The sequence below is a fragment of the Podarcis erhardii genome (genome assembly GCF_964252035.2).
Source record: "Podarcis erhardii genome assembly, chromosome: 2".
Classification (NCBI taxonomy): Eukaryota; Metazoa; Chordata; class Lepidosauria; order Squamata; family Lacertidae; genus Podarcis; species Podarcis erhardii.
This window is the reverse complement of record NC_138498.1, coordinates 78,216,183-78,238,697: the sequence shown is the minus strand read 5'-3', so window position 1 is coordinate 78,238,697 and position 22,515 is coordinate 78,216,183. Positions and strand designations below refer to the sequence as shown.

At 39.2% G+C, this 22,515-nt stretch overlaps 1 protein-coding gene across 18 annotated transcripts in view; it reads right to left on the bottom strand.

The window, feature by feature from the left end:
• ATP2B2 (ATPase plasma membrane Ca2+ transporting 2) overlaps positions 1-22,515 on the bottom strand; it is a 368,365-nt gene that overhangs the window by 33,741 nt on the left and 312,109 nt on the right. For all 18 annotated transcript variants that reach the window (XM_081847766.1, XM_081847763.1, XM_081847761.1 and 15 more), the window contains 6 exons: positions 20,199-20,440; positions 18,732-18,966; positions 9,036-9,215; positions 7,769-7,856; positions 5,104-5,210; positions 4,309-4,500 (listed from right to left, as the gene is read on the bottom strand). In XM_081847766.1, coding sequence (XP_081703892.1) covers positions 4,309-4,500; positions 5,104-5,210; positions 7,769-7,856; positions 9,036-9,215; positions 18,732-18,966; positions 20,199-20,440 — 1,044 coding nt within the window. The remainder of the gene's footprint in view (positions 1-4,308; positions 4,501-5,103; positions 5,211-7,768; positions 7,857-9,035; positions 9,216-18,731; positions 18,967-20,198; positions 20,441-22,515) is intronic.

Sequence of the window (22,515 nt, the reverse complement as noted above, 5' to 3'; positions counted from 1 at the left end):
CTATTCAAATGCGATCATAAGGCAGTATCTGACTGGTAAGTATTTATAGAATTGCAGCTGTAGAGTTCAACTGTAACAATATCCATCACTTTTAGAATACCTAGGATATTACTATCTTAAAGCAATGCACAGCTTGTTGTATTGATACAAGGCAACAGGTCCAGTTCTGAGCTCGTCCCACTACAATGTATTTTCTGCTGCCTAGTTTTGCCCTACTTGCCAGAACAAAATGCTTCTGTAACTGCACTACGGCAAACTATGCCATTGTTCTTCCACACTGATGTGTACGAGCTGAGCATCCCTGTGATAGCTTGCTCTGCTCACCAGAAGCAATACATTCATTGTGCTAACTAAAAAAACTCAGAACGTCTGCTTGTAGCAGTAATACAGAAGCATTTTTTTGTGATGCAGTATCTGCCTAAAAGCAACACCATAACCATATCTGAGAAACAATGCAATTTTATGACATAATGGTTATAATTTCATTTCTATGCCGTAGATAAATATTTGAAAACTGACAGCTGAGATATCTGAAGAGATTATCAATTGCCTAAATAAGCTTGGAGGTCTCTATATATGCCCTGTAAGCCATTTGCCCCTCCCCTGATTGGCAAAAGGCCAAACTCATTTACTCCTTCAGTGAGCAACTTGACATGCATACAATCTTTCAAAGAGATCATATGTGCACCGAGGGGGGAAAAAATCCTCTTTTTACAAATGGTGTGAAATTAAAGTGCCTGTCCCTGCATCCTGCTCTCCTATTATCTGAAGCTATATTTGTTGCTATAAAAAGGTCTCTGTTGTGCAAGTGTCAGCAGAAACCCAAGGGAACTCCAGTGTATAATGAAAAGCAAATTTCTCACTTTGATCCATCCTCTAAATTACACATGTGCAATTGGCAGCCATCACTTTTGGCAGCAGCTCATTCTCACCATTTCACAGTGCCAATCATTCCATGTTGCTAAGGTGCCTCTAATAATTATCTATCATCTACTGCGCTGCACAGTTCAGTCAAGTGTAAAAGCTTATTCTAAACCCCAGCCTAAGCATTAAACACACATTAATTTTGGCACTTGTTGGAATGAAATTTCCACTGCAGCTCTTTCTTATTTCTGATTAATTCTTTGCAAGCTAAGGGAAATGTGCATCTGAGCTCGGGTTTAGAATAATTTTAAATTCAGCTACATTGCACAAGATTTTTTTTTTTTTTTAAATGATTTTATGCATTTCAAAGGCAGAAGCAAATGGAAATTAAAACAATTATGTGAATTTATGTGGAAATGTGTTTAATAAGTGATCCACCTAAAACAACATTTATTTCACTGGTTTTTTTTCTTTGTAACCTTGGAAGGTATTAGCAAGGAACTAAATAAAAAAGGGAAACTTTTTGTAAAAAGATCCCAGATGTTTTACATGAAACACAAATCTATACATCACAATTCATGAAATATCACCCCTAGATATTTCATGTTGGACATATTAGGAACATTATTGTTATTTTTAAACATTTATTTATTTATTTTTAAACCCAGCATATATCTTCCATATTAAAACTTCCAAGGACCATAACAACAAAGTTATGAAACTGCAAATTAAAACACATAACAGTAGGGGTTATGCACACTTAGCTAAAAATATAATTACAGTAGTAGTATGTGTACACATAGCCACATAGAAGTATATATATTTATATTAGTTCTATTATATTCTACCATTTTAAATATCTCTGCAAAGTTTGTTTTAGATTTTAGCTGCACAAAGAAAACCACAATAGTTCTGTGATAGTCAATTTTCAATAAATGAATGAACGACACACAACTATCAAGAAAAGTGTAACTCCTACACACAAAGCAGCAAAAGGTAATTGTGGTGTGTTAACTACCCTACTGGTTCTTCCAATAAATAGATGGATGCTCTTCCTCAGAAGCACTTCCCAGATGCACAGAGAAAGGGCAAAGCTTCATAAACAAAACAAAATAAAAAAATTCCTTCCAGTAGCACCTTAAAGACCAACTAAGTTAGTTCTAGGTATGAGCTTTCGTGTGCATGCACACAAAAGCTCATACCTAGAACTAACTTAGTTGGTCTTTAAGGTGCTACTGGAAGGAATTTTTTTATTTTGTTTTGACTATGGCAGACCAACACGGCTACCTATCTGTAACTTCATAAACAAGTGATTGATTAGAAATGGGTTCAACAGAACTCTCTTTTCTGCCCATCCTGATAATTTCCTAGCCTGCAAAGTAAATATTCCAGAGCCCTAGGGAGAAGAGAGTTGTCTGGGTGCATATATGGGAGGAATGCATCGTCCTCCCATTTGTAGTAATGAGTGATGCACCGAAGTGCACATGCAGTCATGATTAGGGGAAAAGGAAAGAGGACTCCATTGAGATCCATGCTGATCCCTGCTACTCCATTCTTAGCTGCACTCATGGAGGGAAGAATTGTGTTAAAGTTTCTTAAATATTTAAAACATTTTATCAATATGCCTTAGAATTTTCAAAAGGGCAGAGGCTAGGACATGCAATCCTTTTCTTTTTAATATTTCTATCCCAAGGTCTAATTAAAATGAAATATACAAGAGGCAAACAAATTTGGTATTATATACTCCATGGTTCACTGTGCTTTCCTGATTCCACATCTCTCTTTTGTATAGGAAAAAGAAATACTAAAGAGTGGCAAAGTCCTCCCTTCCCTTGCTCTGACCATCCCGGCTACAGTGAACAGCAACAGCTTGAGTTTTCACTGCTCAGAGGAACCACAGGTCTGCAATTGAGCCCAAGATCCATGAAGAAATAAATAGTTATAACCTTTGAACACCTTGAAAAATTTAGAAGAGTAATTTGGGAGGAGTTTCACCTTTGTGGCATCTAATAGAGACAGCCTCGGGTTTCACTAGGCCATATCATGATGACAAGGTAAACTTATTCTTTGCCGTATACCTATGACTTATTCATGATTTTGCTCACTGAGGCTGAATTTTCCTGTTGTACCAGAGTGAACAGTATGTGCTATGTGTATATCTGCACTGTATTCACAGAGGTGCCACACTCTGTTTAATATCACCCTTCCATATTTGATTCTCTCTCTATCTATATATCTCTATATATGAAGTGCTATTTTTCCTATAAAAAGAGGTGTCGGAACTCACCATGAACTCCTCCCTTGTTCTCTTGTAATGGCAATGGCACCCACCCAAGAGATGCTAGAACTGAATTCCGGTGAGTTCCAGCCGAAAAATAGCCCTGTATATATTACTTTTTAAAAAAAAACCATGTTGCCGTATTTCCTTAGAATTCTTATAATGTAGAAAATATGTGCAATGGGCACATGAGAACAAATAATATAAACAACTGGTGTTTTGTGATTGCTATTTTACTCACTTTTGGTGAAATAAGCAGATATGAGCACACCTTTGTACCTCTAGATTATAAGGTGCTGACGTGTTTGTTATTAATTTTTTAGGGATATTAAAGTAACTGGGTGCACTAGCAGTTTCAAAAGAGCACTGATATGTGGTTTCAACAGAAAACATAATGTTTGCTACCTGTGAGGTACAAACTGTTCTGGACCTGGGTCCATGTTCTTAGCCCCAACAAGCAGTCAACATGGGTTACTGCCTGCCAGTAGCACAACATATAAAATTGCTGTATAAGGGTGCATTTAAGCCATTTGTTTCTCTAAGACAGGATCAGATTTGAGTAAATGCAGTCTGCATAAATGAATGGAGTAGAATTGGGTAGAATCCATAACAGCTTACTGAATGCAGTGACTGCATCATCATTTGAAATGGAATTCCCTTTATTTACTTATATTTAATTGTTTTCAATTAACTACATTTTTAGGCTGCCCAGTGGCAAAAAAAAGTTCCCTGGCAAGCTTATAATAAATGTTAAAAACTTCAGATACACCGATAAAATCATAAGACCACGACAGAATTAAACTGGCACAAAATACCGGTAGGTTTCCAGCAAAACTCTTAGTAACTTTGGAAATTCAACAAGATCTTAAAACTTCAATAAATATACGTAATCACTAAAAGTTTTTTTTAAGATTACTATAGTTAAACCTGGGGAAATGAAAAGATATGTACATGGTGCCAAAAAATAAACAAACAATGAAGGCACAAGGCAAGGCAAGCCTTTGGGGGACAATATTGCATGACCACGGTGCCATCACTGAAAAGGCCCTCTTCCAAGAAGCAACCTGCAACATTCTCTTTGGCAAGGCCTCCAGACAAGTGCCTCAGATGAAGATCTTAAGATCTGGGTAGGTATACTTTAGTCATTTACTTTAATTCAACCTTACCTGGGTAATGCAAGCTCCAGTGAAAGCAACGATCACGGCCACCACATTCACTGTGAGCTGGAACTGCAGGAACTTGGAAATACTGTCATAGACATTACGACCCCACATTACAGCTTTCACAATGCTGCTGAAGTTATCATCGGTCAGGATAATATCTGAGGCTTCCTTTGCGACATCAGTTCCTGCAATACCCTGAAAAATGTAGAAGACATATCAAGAATAACTTACGGTACTAGAATGAGAAACAGTGTTTCAATAAGGAATAGCACTTTCAGAAGAGAGGTAAGTTAAATTGGCTGTTAATAAATAAAACGAGCCAGGAACCAAAGAACCATTAAACTGGTTAGCCTGGTCAAAACTTTAGGAGACTTTAGACTTGTTTTCCTCAACAGCAGTTTCTATGCTGGATACATATTGAACCAATTTGGAAATGTTTTCAACAGCAGTTCGTAATATGGCAAATCTAAAATTCAGTTAGACCTCAATACAGGAATTTGACATCACACTGTCAATAGGCATACTTAAGACAATCAATTCAGCTGAAGTAACAGCAATACATCAACTGACAGATTGCCTACAAGCCTACTCCCAGGGAAATGATGGCACCAAAGCAGCAGCAGATTGGGTGTGAACAGTCTCATAAAATGGTAAATATATTTATCATTAGAGGGAGTTTCAGGGAATATTTTACCCCACCCCACCCCACCCCACTACTGAATGCACTACTTCAACCCCAAAATTGAAACTATTGAATATTATGGGCAGTCCTGAAAAGGAGCATGTTCTTAAATGTACCATTGCAAAGCCAACATCAGCTTTCTTAAGTGCCGGTCCATCATTAGTTCCATCACCAGTCACTGCTACAACCTGCCTCTGCTCCACTTGAGTGCTGTCAATAATACCTGTAAAATATTGCAATGAATTTTAAGAAACTGTGTGGTTGCATGAAAGTATGGTGGATTTTAAAAAAATACAGTCTGATGCTGTAATCTGCATGTTCATATGGGAAGAAGCATATTCACAGGTGGACAAACTTTTTACAATCCTTAAAATTGTGTACATCAATCCACATGTTCCAGCATACCAATCTACTTGATTTAACTACATCATACCTCTCATATAGCATCCTTTTCACACACAGCTCAATGTGCTACCCTAGCACATCTTTCTCCTCCCTTATTAAGCGTTGTCTTCTCAATTCACCTTTGCTCTCTTTTCTTTCCCAGCTTCTAAGAACTGATGGCACTTACAGAACCCACTGCTGAAGCTAAATGTTAATCTCATTTCTAGGGCGCATACATTGCTACTGTGAGGGCAGAAGTAGTTTTCCAAAGTTATTATTTATATTGAATTGGAAACCTTTTTCAGCTGGAGCACCACGTTCCCTTGTGGGCAACCTTCCAGGGTGACATGCCAGTGGCAGGCAGGTCTAGAGGCAAGCATGGATGGAGCAATGACTGTAGATTTACATTTGTATAGTAGGCCAGTTTCTATACATGCTCACACATCATTCTCTATCTTCCATCTAGGCATTCAATAGGCATTATCAGAGTACACATCTAGCCACCAGACCTGAAGGCCCATCCCCCTCAGTTTATATACATGAAAAGCCATTGTATAACAAATGCCTGAATGAATTATTACAATTACAGAACAATGGAGGTTATATGAAAAAAATATTATTCAGAGTTTTAATTTTTAATTTTTTTTAAAAAACCAAACAGTCCAGTCCTTAAACTTAGGTTTCAAATGCCTCACACCATCAGCATGATTTCACAAAATGTTATGGTGATGGTGTAACAAGCATTCAGAGAAAGGTGTTCATTCCTGAGGTGCTCATATCTACCACTTGAGCTTAACATTTATTGAGGGATCCATTAAGCACTCCAAATATCCAGATAATACAAAGTTCATAAAAACCACACTGCTGTTTATATGCGAACATTTAGTTGGAGGCTATATTGAGGTCAAAACTCATACAGATTTATTGGGATTTTGAGGATGTTCAAACAAATTACAAATGTATCCACCTAACAGCAAATACTAAACACTGCTTTAAACATACTTATGAGCCAAGATACCATTTTCAATATTTAATTAATTAAATATGGTAAGCAGACCATTTTACTCCTCAAAGAGGAATGAAAAGTTAACACCATTAATGATGAATGAAGGAGACCTTATATTATGCTAAATGTGGTGCCCCTCTGGCAACTGTGTATCATTAAATGTTCAATATAGAAGAAGGGTTGCTTTGTATCTTATATTTTTTCAGCTCTAGAGTATTTCTTATGCATCAAAGCTGAGACCCTGGTTTGTCCTTCAGGAAAACACACATTCAGTCAAAGCTAGTTAATGTTTCAAATAATTTCATATTAACTTTGAAGGGACTACAGAAATACAAAAGCTAAAAATCCTCCCAAGCAAGTTCTTCTTCCACTACAGTGGACATTTAACACACACACACAACCCCCCCCCCAAATACTCCTTGTTCAGTGTCCTCACTGCAGCTCTAACTGTAGTTATATAGGACATTCAGGGCTGCTTTATTTCTGTCAGATTCATATCCTGCACATGTAAACAACCCTGTTATGATTCAAGTGTTTACAGTGCCTCAACTTTGTTGACTGTGTTTTTTCTACAGAATAATTCATTTTACTCCCAGTCTATAATATCCAAATGAGCAATCCCAGAACATTTATTTACGTTGCTTTAGAATACATTTTGTTTTAAGCTGACTACAAGACTACCTAGTCTAATCCTGAGAGATGCTGTGGGCACAAACACTTTAATTGGATTTCTGACATTAGAATGTTGGGCTTCTAGGAACATTCATCTGCGTATCTTCACAAGGATCATTTTACAGCAGACAGCTTGCTCCCTGGTTGCACGGGGAAATGAGAAAGCCACACACTAGACTTATTACTGGTAGTGCCAGTACTATGATTATCATTAATTTATAGAACACTATCAATGTATGGTGCACTTTACAAAGCAACATAAGCAATAAGGCAGATCAGCTGTGGGAAACACAACAAAGGAAGGGAGGGAGGAATTGAGAGACGTGAGGAAGAGGAAAAGAACACCAGCTATGCAGTTAACCTCCTCTACCTTCATTTTAGTTGGTAAGACTAAAAGGTTAAAGGAAATTCTTATCAAAAGAATGTTGCATTGTGTTGTTTTAAACAAAGTGTATTGATATGTAGGAAACTGTAGTGATATATGATATTACTACTACTACTACTACAATTTGTTACCCACCCTTCTCTCTAGGTCTTAGGGTGGGTTACAATTAAAACAACATTAATATTGAAACGCAACATTAAAAACAGTTTAAAACAACTGAATCTACAAAATTATTTATGTAGTCACAGAAGGGCATATATATATATACACATACATACATACACACATACATACATCAGTGGTGCTATATGTATATGGGTAAATTTGCATTCACCTTTGACTAAAGTGTGCTTATCAGTGGGAGATGAACGAGCAAGGACCCGAAGTTTTGGCCATATCTTGTCAATGCGTTCCTGTTCAATCTGAAAGAAATAAGGAGGATACATTTGTCAGTCTTTCAGAAACCTTTCCACCACCATGTGCCCTTTAGAATAAATGTCACTTTAAGGTTAACTTGTTTTCCCCCTTACATTGCTAATACTTAAACAACTACAAGGGCTTCCTAGGGTTTTCTGCTGCTCTCATCCTCTGCTATGCTGCGCTCTCTGATTTATGATAGCCTATTAAAGAAATATTTGTTCCCCAATCAAATTACTATGCTCCATATTGTCATTTTCACCTGAGTAACAGTATAATGTCACTTTCAAGAAGTCATGTTGCTTTCGGTGCCTTTGCAAATATGTTTCTGACCTCTATCATCTGTCTTTCCTGAACCAGCTGCTGCATCAGCTCTTTATAAAGGAAAGAAACTTTTCATATTCTCACTAAATGTAAATGATTGAACACACAGTAAACAAGCACTGACATGTTTATATTACCACTTCTAAAAATATTAATGCACTTTAGGGACGTAGTGAGGATACTGGGTTGCCAAGCATTTTTTGGCACATTTGTTGAGCAAATCGGACATTTTAACTGATTATAGAAAATTCCACCCCAATGCTGTTTTCGACTGATGCATCCCAGATATATCTGGGAAATTCCGGACACATGGCAGCCCTAGCATATAACATATTTGAACAAGACAAAGACAGAAACATCCTGAATCCCTACAAACTGTACAGTCAGCAAAGCTGGTGCATGAAACACAGACATCAACTCAATTGGCATTCAAGGCTAATACAAACCATGAATTAGCACAAATATATAAATGTGTAGGCTGCTTTGCTCCTCCTCTGGACCTGTTGCTTCTGTGCTTCTGTGAGCTAAGACTTGGCTTAGCATGTCATCTGAAACTGGGCTCATAACTTATTTCCTCCAAACCACGAGCTCTAAACCAAGGACAAACCTCAACTTCAGCTCATGGTTTGTCTGTAGCAAGGCAAACCTGGTTTGGATGACATAGCAACACAGAAGACCAGAGGAGGAGAAAAGTGGCCATGATCTGCTAGCTTTTTAAAGACATACAATCTTAAAAAGAGTACCATCTCTCCCATTTGGAAAAAAGGAAGAATGTGAGGAACAGCGCAGCACAAGACAAATATGACAGGTTTTGTAACTATTTTATAGAATATTGTATGTTTTGTCCTGACATGACTTACATCTCCTTTCTCATTTCGGATCCTTCGGTTAAACTCTTTCCCCTCAATGCAGAGGAAATCTTCTCCAGGGTGAATTATCCCACACTTTATTGCAATAGCACGGGCTGTATTGATGTTGTCCCCTGTGACCATACGGACTGTAATTCCTGCTCGTTGACACTTTCTTATGGCTTCTGGGACCTAAAACAGTAAGATGTAATGGAGGGGGAAGTATCAAAAACAAGCTGATCCTGATCAGATTTTTATTATAGCAGCAAGAGTACTGTGAGACCAATAGAGATTGGTTTTCTAACAACTCCAAAAGAAGCATGATGGAGATATAGGGAACACAAGTAAGATCATTTCTTCCTACAACAACTTATACAAGAGACAAATTTGAAATCGTTATTAACTTAATGTTCCATCCAACCTGTTATGACTGTCCAAGATGTTTTCCTGATGAAATATAGCAAAATATAATTACATGTATAGAAACTGACCAAACTGACAGTTCAATCATACTTTAATACTAATGACAGGTTAGGTCTTGTGGGCAGCAGGCTGGCTTAGGGGATGTTTGGCAGGTCACATGGCACACATAGGTTTGTCCTCCCAACACTTTGCCGCTGCTCCCTGCTTATGGAATGGCCAACCCTAATAAGTTACTGCTTGCAGAATATGCTGTATTCCTGCTATTGGTTTAGGTGGTCATGCAACTCTTTTATAGGCATTAGAAACAACTAAAAACCTAATGAAACATTCCCAAAAGGGACTGAAAGCCTCCTATGCAGCTATGAATTGAAAATAAAATTCTGAAAGGTTCATAATGGAATACTACCCTAACAGCACCTAACAGTAGATATATATGTTACATCTCACAATTTTAAACCAGCAAATACAAATTCAGCACCGCCTTACCAGATTATCTGAGCTCAGCTATTCTAACAATAGCACCAAGGAGAAAAAGCAATGGGAATGCATGCTCTCTATCTATTCAGTGGCTTAAAAAAAATAAAAATCCCTTGCCAATACTAAAGTCATTATGAATAAGTTATAAGCCTACCAAAGATCACTCAAGGAGAATTTATATTTGAAAATCAGCATTATGTCCTGAAAGCACAGATATATTGCTAAAGCTCAACATAATCAATAGGCGGATGGCAGACTGCTTGGAAGCCCTACGTAAGCTGTTCCAAGCTACATGAAGGAAGAGTGTACTAGAGGCATTAGAGATAAACATAAATGTAGTAAATAAATAAGTACCAGTGGAACAGCTTAAGGAAGTTGTGGTACTTTCACAGCATGGATGTAATGGAATCAGTGCTCACATTCTGCTACATATCCACATTCAAGAAGTGTGGATGGGAATTAATGACTGGTAAAGGAAGTGCATTCTGTGCATAATCAGAGTTAGGACTGATACGCTTGTGATACAATCTTGAGAAAAACCAAGTAAGAAATAGGACATTAGCATGAACTTTCACTAACATCTACTGTAGTGTGAGGCACCACACTATAGTTATTTATTAGAAGATTTTCACCCACGTCTAAGCCCTCAAAGTTGCTAACAACCATGGCATATGACATAACATGATATGGCTGAGGTTAGGATATTGCTATGATATATTTTCTTTAAAAGTTAATGTATGAAAAGGTTCATAAAAAGGCAAACAAAAATGATCAAGGGGGTGGATTGCTTCCCCTTTGAGGAAAGACTGCAGTGTTTAGGACTTTTTATCTTGAGAGAAAAGACACGCGAATAGCAACATGATAGAAGTTTATAAAATTATACTTCACATGGAAAAAAATGGACAGAGAAAAGTTTTTATCCCTCTCCCATGGGCATACAATAAAGCCAAATGTTGGAAGATTCGGCATAAAAGAAAGCACCTATTTACACAGCACATAGTTAAACTATTGGACTCACTCCTAGAAAAGGCAATGATGCCTACCAACCTGGATAACTTTAAAAGAAGATTAGACAAATTCATTAAGAATAAGAATATCAACAGTCCAGTTTGCAGGCTTCCCACTGTGAGAACAGGATATTAGATGGGCCATTGGCATGATCTAGCAGGCTCATCTTAGGTTCTGCTTTAAACAAGAGAAATTAGAAGACGCTCAAGAACTAAGGCAGGCCAGGCTATAAACTCCTGTGTTGTTGTTTTTAACTGTTCCTAATTCAGATTGTAAAATAATACTTTATGTACAAGTATACTTGCCTTGTTTTGGCATTGACAGATAGTGATTCCTAATTAAAGATGTAACTGAAATGATATAATTTTCTTTCCTTTGAAGAAATCATGGTGAATTTTAAACAATAAACAGGTTGCTCCACGACACACAAACTTATCTTCAAATCTTACAACTATACGAGATTGAAAACTAAAACGTCTCCCAATTTGGGGGACATATTAATTGCAAGACAACATGAAGAGATATGCCTTATAAACTGCATGCTTCCAGTTTTAACTTTCATTTTACTATGATTTTTTCTAATCATTTAAACTAGCACAATCCATCAGCATCCACAACCCAGTTTAGAAACCTAAATAGCTTATATAAAACAACTGTTGATTAATTTTCCAAAAATACTTTAATGAAGTTGTAATCCAATGAGTAAACAGAGTATGCAGTAATGAGGCTTCTAGCCCTCCTGCAGAATTTTGTATGTTAAGATCTCCATAGAATATTGATGACTTTTTTTATATAAAAGACTGAGGAATGTAATTAACTGTGCTGAATTATCCCTCATGAAGCTCTGTTTAGGCGTTACAGCCTGAATAATACTAAAGGTGCACCAAGAACCCTTTCAAGGTACAACAGAGATCATTAGAACCACAGAACTGAACTTCTGTTAGCAAAGTAGTGCACTAAAAACATTTAATATATGTATATAGCTTTGATGTATGACATTCCATCAATCAATGACTACTGCTATTTAAAACCAAAGGCTCTGCAGACACAGCAGAACTCCATGCACACAGTGGTGCTCCTTCTTCCACTCCTGTCCCCTCCAGACCCCTGTGCACCCTCAAATTTTGGGGGCACATGGGGGAAACAGGTGTCCCGTTGTACCAGCAGAATGCTGCTCACACAGCATTGGATGTGATCCAAAATGTTTTCTTCTATAGAGTAACACAGAAAAGCCGAGAAATTCCCCTTTACATAAATTTGAGCAATCATAATGCCATCCTGGCGTATCACACCTCTCTCAATCCTTGTAAGGCTAATAATATCATGTGGAGAAGCAGCCACAAGCCTATGCACAAGAGACATACAGGCATGCAGACAAAGAAGCTAAGCCGTAGGGCGGCAGGGGCCAGTGTGGCTTCTACATAGAAGTCGCCAAAGTCACACTGAAAAGCTCTTCAGATTATGACACTTTGCCTGCAGATTTGTTGGCTTTCTTGAATGTAATCCTATACGTGGCTACTTAAAAGCAAGCCCTACCAAGTTCAATAAATTTTACTCCCAGGTATATGATTGCTTTAGATGACAATGCTAGGCCCCAGAGGTGGGGTACCTCAGACCCAGGGACTGAATGCAGCCCCCCAGGCCTTTCTATCTGGTCTTCAGAACTCCAGGCAGGGTACAACTTACTCCTCAGGTCACAACTCCCCCTGCTCAGTGATTTCCTTGAGTGCTTTTACCTGCCTGAAATGTGATCTTTAACTATGATAGTGCCTCTTGCTTGCCTAGATGGAAAGGCAGGTGGGGGGGGGGTGAATGACAGAGTATGCAGAAACCTCCATCTTCTGTGTGACTGAAATATAGCCTACTGTACATGTTACACCAGTGTTGAAAGGTCTGCATTGGCTCCCTATTACCTACCAAGCCCAATTCAAGGTTTTGTTGTTGATATTTGAAGCCCTAAGCAACTTGGAGCCAAGATACTTTGCAGACTGCTTCTCCCAGTACAGACCAATCTGTTCTTTAATATCTCCCAAGGAGACCCTATTGGTTATTCAGTGACCAGAGGATTCTTCTTGGGATGCCTTCCCTCAGGTAATTTGTGAGGCAGAGACAGTAATCACCTTTCAATAACTCTTTTTAAAAAATTACCCAAGTTTTCCTGCACTCTGATGCTTACATTTTTACATTTGCTTTGTGCACAGCACAGTTTTATTTGCGATGTAGAGTTATGTTTCTATCTTGTTTTTTAAATCATGTTTTAAAGGTAATTTTATTGAATGGTGTTTCATAGTGTAAACTTACTGTAAACTGCTTAGAGATTTTTAATATTTTAAGCAGTGCCTTTTAAAAACAGATAAATAAACAATGACATCTGTTGTTCTGCCCACTTTTGCCTCTGGAACCACCCACCACTGGCATGCAGCCCCTGGAAGGCTTTCCACAGGGTAATGTGACCTTTGGGGTAAAAAAAGATTCACCACCCTTCTGTACACACTTAAGGGTAAAGGTAAAGGGACCCCTGACCATTAAGTCCAATCGTGACCGGCTCCGGGGTTGCGGCGCTCATCTCGCTTTATTGGCCGAGGGAGCCGGCGTACAGCTTCCGGGTCATGTGGCCAGCATGACTAAGCCACTTCTGGTGAACCAGAGCAGCGCACGGAAACACCGTTTACCTTCCTGCCGGAGTGGTACCTATTTATCTACTTGCACTTTGACGTGCTTTCAAACTGCTAGGTTGGCAGGAGCAGGGACCGAGCAACGGGAGCTCACCCCATCACGGGGATTCGAACCACCGACCTTATGATCGGCAAGTCCTAGGCTCTGTGGTTTAACCCACAGAGCCACCCACGTCCCACTTACCCACTTACCTGGAGACAAATCAATGGGGCTCACTTTTGAGTAACTCTGTATAAGATTGCACTTTTAAGTTTGCCACATTTTTAGATACTGTTGGAAATGCTGCATGGAAGACCAAAGTACATTGGCAGGTCTTAAGAATACAGCCATTTTACCACAGGGAAAAAATGAGGCATTGTCACTTGAGGCCTGCTAGGAAAGAAACAGCCAAAGTTCTACCACACACAAAAAACGTCTACCAGAAATTCTTCTCAGCTTTCAGTTGGTCTCAGTCACTCACATAATTAATTTGACTTAGTAATGTTCCCCCGTGACTTTCTAAATATCAGCTCTGGATGCCCATGTGCAACAAACAACCATAATATTTTATTGTTTAATTTAAAAGAGATGAGAATCGCCTCCCCACTATCCAAACAAATGTGGTTACCTCTTAAGCTGTTAAGAAAGGAAATCATGCCCAGGGCCATGTGGTACCAGGTGTGAAATCTCCAGAAATATCCCTACTAAAATCCAAAATAGGGTTTGTTTTCTTCAGAAAGTTGTATTCTGAAACAAAATGACTACCTGCATCATTTTGCCCCTTAGGGTAAAAAAGCAGCTCAGAGGGGCCATTTCTATAAGAAAAGCAGTACTACACAGAGGAAAAGAAATGTGCCCCCTTCCAGTCAGACTGTAGCATCAAGGCAATTATGGGTTGAACAAATGTTTGCTGTGGGGCATTTTTGACAGATAGGTGGTGCCACCCACCTACAAATCACCTGATGTCATTATGATGCCAAGTGACAACTTCTTAAGGGCTTGTTGTCACTGAAGGCACACTGTCACCCTCAAGCAGCTGTCAGCAAGCCCCACTTAGCAAGGAATAATCAGGAGAGCACTTTAAACTTCTGATAGTTCCTTTGCACCATGTCTTTACTTGCTCCAGGTGTGGGGAAGGTGGACATAGTCTGAGGGAAATGGCCTTGTGAGCCAATTCGGACCCCTATCTAGATCTGTGCACTAGGAGTTCCCCATTGCTGTCCTAGATTCTAGGACTTACTTAATAGCTACTTAATAAAGTAGCCCCCTGATGAAGAAGAAAGAGAATGTAGGAGGTGGCAGCACTGACATTCAGCAGCAATAAGAAATATTTTTGTTATTTTTTGTCTTATTCATGCATGTTTTCTACCAAACGTTACTGCAAGTCTTTTAACTCAGACAATTCCTACACATTTCTAATGATTTTAACCACACTGGTCCAAAAATAAATAAAACAGGCTGTGAGATTACCACAAAGTGAAAATCACCAGAGCTACATTGGGAGCTGCTTGTTAGGAGTGACCGGGCTTATGAAGTGGCTGCCACACAACTGTGTTTCATGTGACAACTAGCACATTGCTTCTTTTTTTAAATGAATGAGGTATTACAACTATTTTATTTCACTATCTAAAGGACTGCTTTTGTATTCTATTGTCACAACACATTTCTAGAGAATGCACAGGCTGTCTTTAAACACCATCTTGGCTTTCACGTTGAAGCTGCATGTATATTTTCAGAAAACTAAGCTGTCCGCCTGTCTGCCTATGTCTGTTTCTAAAATTTCTAAGCAGTGTGCAAAAATACAAACATAAAAACACGAAAGTAGCGTAATAAAAATACAGATAAAAAACAACAACAACCTAGTAATAACAGCATCCAACATTATGGGTCAGGGACTGATTTTTAATGCACAATTCCTAACCCTATTTAATTTCTATGCCAATTTCTCGTAGTTCCTCTTGCCCAGTCGGCCAACTTTCACTGCCACCAAATACTGAAGACAACCTCTCATTGTCTTATGAGCCAGGCTTTCCAGCAGTTACCTCTCTGGTCAGTTCCAGAAGCTCCTTATTGAACTCTTCCTCACTGCTCAGTGCCCTTAGATAGCCTTTCTGTCAATCTTCAGCTTAAGCCAGTGATTCAGCTCTTTTGAGGCAGACTATACTACTAGGCTTCCCCTAGCCTCAATAAGCCTCTTGCCCATACTGCTTTTCCTTTTCCTTCTGCTCCAGACTCCAGCCTTCTTCCTTCTGCCTCCTCCTCCTTCTCAGCAGTTTCCTTCAGTCACACACTCTCCCAATACAGTAGCCTATTGATGCTCTGGTCAGCCTACACTTCAACCAATGAGATTTAAGCAGCAAAAAATTGTCATTGTCCCCTCATCAGACCACTTTTCCTGTGATCAAGAATTTCTATCCATCAAGCCAATCCAAAATTCACTTTTATAATCCTCTAACCCGGTATAAGCCTGTTGTCTTTGTCCATGGAGTTTTCTTGGCAGGGATACTGGAGTGGCTTGCCGGTTCCTGCTCCAGGTGGATCAGGTGGATCAGCTCTCAATGGAAGTGAGAGCTGGACCATAAAGGCGGCTGATCGCCGAAGAATTGATGCTTTTGAATTATGGTGCTGGAGGAGACTCTTGAGAGTCCCATGGACTGTAAGAAGATCAAACGTATCCATTCTTAAGGAAATCAGCCCTGAGTGCTCACTGGAAGGACAGATCGTGAAGCTGAGGCTCCAATACTTTGGCCACCTCATGAGACGAGAAGACTCCCTGGAAGAGACCCTGATGTTGGGAAAGATTGAGGGCACAAGGAGAAGGGGATGACAGAGGACGAGATGGTTGGACACTGTTCTCGAAGCTACAAACATGAGTCTGACCAAACTGCGGGAGGCAGTGGAAGACAGGAGTGCCTGGCGTGCTCTGGTCCATGGGGTCACGAAGAGTCGGACATGACTAAACGACCAAACAACAACAACCCAGTATAAAAAGAACCTAGCTTTTACCAGTCCTGTCTTATATAATTAATAGCCAACCGTCAGCTGCCAATGGATACACTGTAATTTAACCTGAACCCTTCTATTACCTTCATATAAAACAAACTTTGTCCCTATAAGCAAACTGCAAATGTGCTTTCTCCACATAGGTGCTCCTCACCATGGTGGTTACCTAGGCCTCCAGCAACAAAGATGGATCTTTCAGTACCCCAAAATTCAAAAGGCTTCCTTCAGAGTCAGTGCAACCCTATCCAGAACTGGTAAAAGCCCACGGGAACACTCACACACAGTCTCCACTTTACCAATCTGCAGCTTAGCAGTGCATCCAGGGACCAATTAAGAACAGTCACAGTGTCTCCTGATTCAGACTGTAATGGCAAGATAGAGCTGGGTGTCATTAGCATGCTGACATTAGGAGAGCAAATATTCTAACAACTGCTTCCAGCAGTTTTGTATCAGTATTAAACAGCATTGGGAACAAAATAGTGCTCTGTGGCATCCCACAGCACAGCTACCAGAAGGTGGACACATAAAAACCAATGCTATTCTTTGAACCCAACGCTGTAAGTAGGAATGGAAAGACTGCAAAACAGCAACTGACAGAAATGGTCCAGGAGGATACAGTGGTAAACAGTACTGAATTAGCTTGCTGAAGTGCCCTTTGGATCACATCCTGAAGCAACTAAACTGTTGGGAGGATGAAATTAGGAGCTCCATAATTTTTTTAAAAAAGTTATCAATTTAAAAAACAATGTTTTTATTTCAAACTGCCATGCAACATTTCATCCAGTGAACAAACTATTTAGTGAATGAGCCGAAACCTGTTTGGAGTGGAATACATTTCATCTAGATATACCAGACACATAATGGAATGGAAAAACAAGTCATGTAGCCCTTTTATAACCACCTACTGTTTGTTAATACATTATCAGTAATGATATAAAAAATCATCATAGCAAGTGTACCCATTCATGTCTTGTAATAAACAAGCTCCCCAAGTGAACATACAGTGGTACCTCAGGTTAAGTACTTAATTCGTTCCAGAGGTCCGTACTTAACCTGAAACTGTTCTTAACCTGAAGCACCACTTTAGCTAATGGGGCTTCCTGCTGCTGCTGCGCCGCCGGAGCCCGATTTCTGTTCTCATCCTGAAGCAAAGTTCTTAACCTAAAGCACTATTTCTGGGTTAGCGGAGTCTGTAACCTGAAGCGTATGTAACCTGAAGCGTATGTAACCCGAGGTACCATTGTATTGTTATCAGTTTAGGGTTGATAGATGAGAGGTTTGGGGATGTGACCTGGAGGAAGAGCAGCAAGCAGAGAGAGAGAGAGCCATCGTGGATCTCTGCTTGAATCCAAGGCTATGGCTATGGGAGAAACAAAACCCTCATGGGGTGTTAAGGCTGTGGACCCCTCCACTGTAGGCTTAGGTTGTATATGTGTGTAAAGAAACCATATATCATTAAGACACCACAGTATCTGCTGTACCTCATTTCCAAAAGGAAACATGAACCCTGGGGTAGCACCTGGAACCTCTGGAATCTCGTACCACTTGGAGATTGGGGTGGCATGCAACAATATATAAACAATGCATCAAAGGATGAGTCTTCTGTTACTACTCTCAAACCTGCTAAAATATGTGTGTTTGTGTGTGTGTTTTAAAAAGAAACATCTCTATGTGCAGACTTGCTTGGACCTATTTCTACCTACCAATTCCTTCTTCCTCATACTAGCTGCAGTCCTCAACAGCACACTGACCATTCCACAGGGTTCCCCAGACCTCAGGAGTAAAATGGGTATGTACAATGAACGGAAGCAAAAAATAGGAGGTGGGAATGTTGCATGAATGGGCCTCTTTTGATACAACATGGTGTATTTTTGGTCACACTGCAGTACAAAGAATTGCTTTCAAAAACTGAACTGTAGGAAGTACATTTTTATAATAATAATGATAATGATAATGATAATGATAATGATAATGATGATGATGATGATGATAATAATAATAATAATAATAATAATAATAATAATAATGTGAGTGCTTTAACATTCTACACCTAAAACCTATTTGGAAATTAGTATTATTAGTTCATGGAACTTAATTCAAATGAGGATGGTTTAGGAGGATCGGGGCTTAAGTTTAGCATACCTCTGGTCTTACAGGGTCTTCTATGCCAACCACACAAATGCAGGTCAGGTCAGATAGAATGTCGTTTTCATCCTCCCAGTCTGGTTCAGGGCTGCTGGGGAAGTCTCGATAAGCAACACAGATAGTTCTCAATCCATCACAGGCCATAGGTTCAATCACTTTCTTTACCATCTCATCCCGATCACGAGGTCTGAAGATGCGAGGCTCACCAGCTGCATTAAGAATCCTAGAACACCTGGAAGGAAAGGATACCAGCAGCAATTCTACAGTTCAGAAACAATTTACTAGAGACCAAGAATAAAGATTTCAACATGCCTGAGATATAGCATTAATTTTAATAAGTAGCAAATTGATTGGTACCTTCCTAAGCCAAATGGGTGATGAAATTCTAGTTAGATCTATCGGTGGAAATTATAACATCTCTTTGTTGACAAAAAAATAATAAATGTTAGAACAAAGACAGAGAAGAAGCCTTGAATGCATAACAAAGGTAGTCTGAATAATGTGAGGGGGTTCAGTGTTTAAAAATCATTGGTCTTGAACCTAGAAGAACTGAATTTAAGTTAACAAGCCCTGAATCAGACTTTTAGCAAGCCACTCATAGTAAGCCAATTAGTAACAGTGAGAACTATTCTCCATCTCATCTATTCATGATAAATAATACACACTTTGAAATGTGCTGCTGTTATTCTTAAAATACCGTATTTTTCGCTCCATAAGACACACCCTTTCCCTCTTAAAATCTAAGGGGAAATGTCTGTGCATGTTATGGAGCGAATTTGTGGTCCCTGGGGCTGGGGGGGGACCTGGGCTTCCCCCGCCAGCCCCGACAAGCTCCTGAGCAGCTCTGGGGTAGCCCACGAAGCCTCCGCAGGGCAGCGGGGAGCCTTCATCCCGCTGCCCTGGGGAGGCTTCGCGCGGCTATCCCTGGCTTTTGCTCTCTCACTTCCCCCACCTCCCACAAAAGCCCCCAAGAGCCGCATATTTTTTTTCATGAATTCCCCCCCCCCAAAAAAGTAGGTGCGCCTTATGGTCAGGTGCGCCTTATGGAGCGAAAAATACGGTAATTCAATTCAATCAATTAATCTATACTTTTTCCTGGAAGCAGAAAAATAACAATTTACCTCTTTGTGGTAAATAGGATAAAAGGACATGCGCCACGTCTGCCAGGAATTTCTTCTACCTCTCACTTAAATGAATGGCAGCTATGCATACACAGTAGTGCTCTTCCTTAGCTCCCATTCATTTCCATAGGACTTATTTAGGAATTACCTAATACATGGCATCTCACAGGAGAGCACTTGATAATGTAAAAACATGTTCCATTGTCTTGCTGTACATTTAAGGTCTCTGTGTGCGCATCTGTCAATCTGTGTTAGTAAGATTTAAACTAACCAAATAATGAGAACTGGATTGCGCGCATACCCAAATTTAGTGAGGTGTTCAAAGCAAATATTAAGTACATACTTCTTTAGGACAATTTCAGAAGCTCCTTTGCTGTACATTCGGAAACTTTCATCTGGCATTTTGATGACAGTACTCATTGATTTTCTCACAGAGTTAAATGTGTACACTTTGTAGAGCTTCTCTTCAGGCATTTGATTACGGGCAGGCTGGTAATCCTGCTTTAGGTCCAAGACAAACCCCAGCAATCCACACTCTGTCTTGTTGCCAACCTGGCGAGGTAGACCACCATCCTTGTCTGGTGGCTAAGGAGAAAGAAAGAATTGGGATTTCAAACTTTCCTTCATGTCCCCACAGCATAAAGATCTTACATAAAGCCACACTATGCATGTGCAGCTTTCCCTCCGATATTTCCCTTTTTTATTTTTTAGTAAAGCAGCAGAAGTCTGAGATCTTGACTGGAGCACTTGTAGAGGGCCAGGTCAGCTGCCTAACCTTTCCTCTCAGGCAGACTTTCTAGTCAAAATTTTCCCAGATGCTGCTTTCCACCGTGTGGACAGGGTGTAGAAAAGAGCAGTCTGTCCCCCACTCCAGTTTTGTGCTCCCAACTGTAGGCTTCTGCAGCCCATTGAAAACGAAAAAAGGTAAGAGCAAAATATGTGTAACTTGTCATCTGCGTCTTACTCTGGAAATCTTAACTTACCACCCAAATTCAAATAAATAAAGACATTTCACCCTCTCCCTTTCCTTGCATAATGCAAAGCGGCCAACAAAATAATAATAAAAATCAAATTAAAAAAAAATTGCACCAAGATATGCACATCCAGATAACATGTTAAAAATAACATGTTACTTCTATTGCAATTCTATTTAACAGTGACCCTTAATATTAACAGAATGAAAGAGAGCTTATCTACTGTGTTTGTTAAAAACATGAGCTTTGAACTGCAAGTTCTCTGTTGAAACCCTATTATAGTGATGGGTGGAGTCACTGGATTTGAGGAAAGCCATTATTTCTTGGTCTGAGCTCTCCATCTGGGGATAATAACGAGCATTAGTAAGGTTATTATTGATTCATTCATTCACCTTGCACCGTAAAGGTATCAAGGTAATTTACATCAATACAAGGAAGTAAATTGTATTCAAGAAAACGTAACAAAACCCTTGATGTGATCATCTTGGAATTTTGTACACACTGAGTACCTAGGCAACAGTCCCCCCATATTAATTGCCTTTCCTACTTTTCAGCAACTTAATAAAGGCTATAAAATTCATTCAAAATAAATGTATTTTCCTCTGATAATATGTTTTAACCATCATGACAAATAATTTCTAAAAGAATTTTAGAACTGTAACTTCTTAACAAAAGAATAAAAAGTGTGACCCCTCAAGGCCAGTGACTCAGCTACATTACTAAAGAAAAGGTGTTTTATATGTGTTATAATATTGTGACACCAGACGGCGCTGTGGAGTTCCGTCTTTCACCAATGTGATTTTGCACTTTGAGGTTTACAATGCGTTTTTCTGAAACACTTTTTTGATGTGTCTAGATCCAGCCCAGGTCTGACCTAACCATAATCTAAATAATTGTTTGCATCCACCGACATATTTACTCTATGCAGGCTTGTCCTCCTTCCCAATTGGGACAGGCATTTCTGCTGTGATTTAAAGTAAGTTTTAATAAAAGATACTCATTGTTTTGAGTGTACATGAGTAAATGTAAGTATAAATAAGAAAAGACAATAATTTTCAGAAGAGGTCTTAAATTCTGTGAGACCTGCTAGAACAGCTGCAGATCCCCCAATCTCACCATGATGTAATAAAATAAAGCATACGGTGGCGAGAATTGGCAGGGACATTTCCTCTCCTGGAATGCTTCAGCACAAACCATCTGATTGCCAAGCCAGTTTCCTTGCAGACTACTGTCCGCAATCTGTAGTGAGAACGAATCTGCTTTACACTTTAAAATGAAATTATTTTAGGCTGTTTCATGTTTATTAACTCTCAAAATTAAAGCAAATAAATAAAAGAAATTTAACTCTGCTACAATGAAAGCTATTATTTTATTTCCACCTGCAATTTCTGCTATGCTAATCATACCATAAATCTTTTCTTGCAGGCTGAGTATCAGCTGTACCAGAATGCCATGGTGGCTGACTGCCCCGGGTCTAAAGTGCACAACAATCAAAGTTTTTATTATTATTATTATTATTATTTGTATACACCATTCAAATTAAAATAGAGTCTTTGTAACCAAGTATTTGCAGATGCCAAATAAACTTAAACTAAAAAAATGAAAAGAAATATGGATCTAAACTGAGGCTGAAACATGAAACAATGTAAAAACAAAGTTACCTGGAATTTTTGAAAATAATTTTTT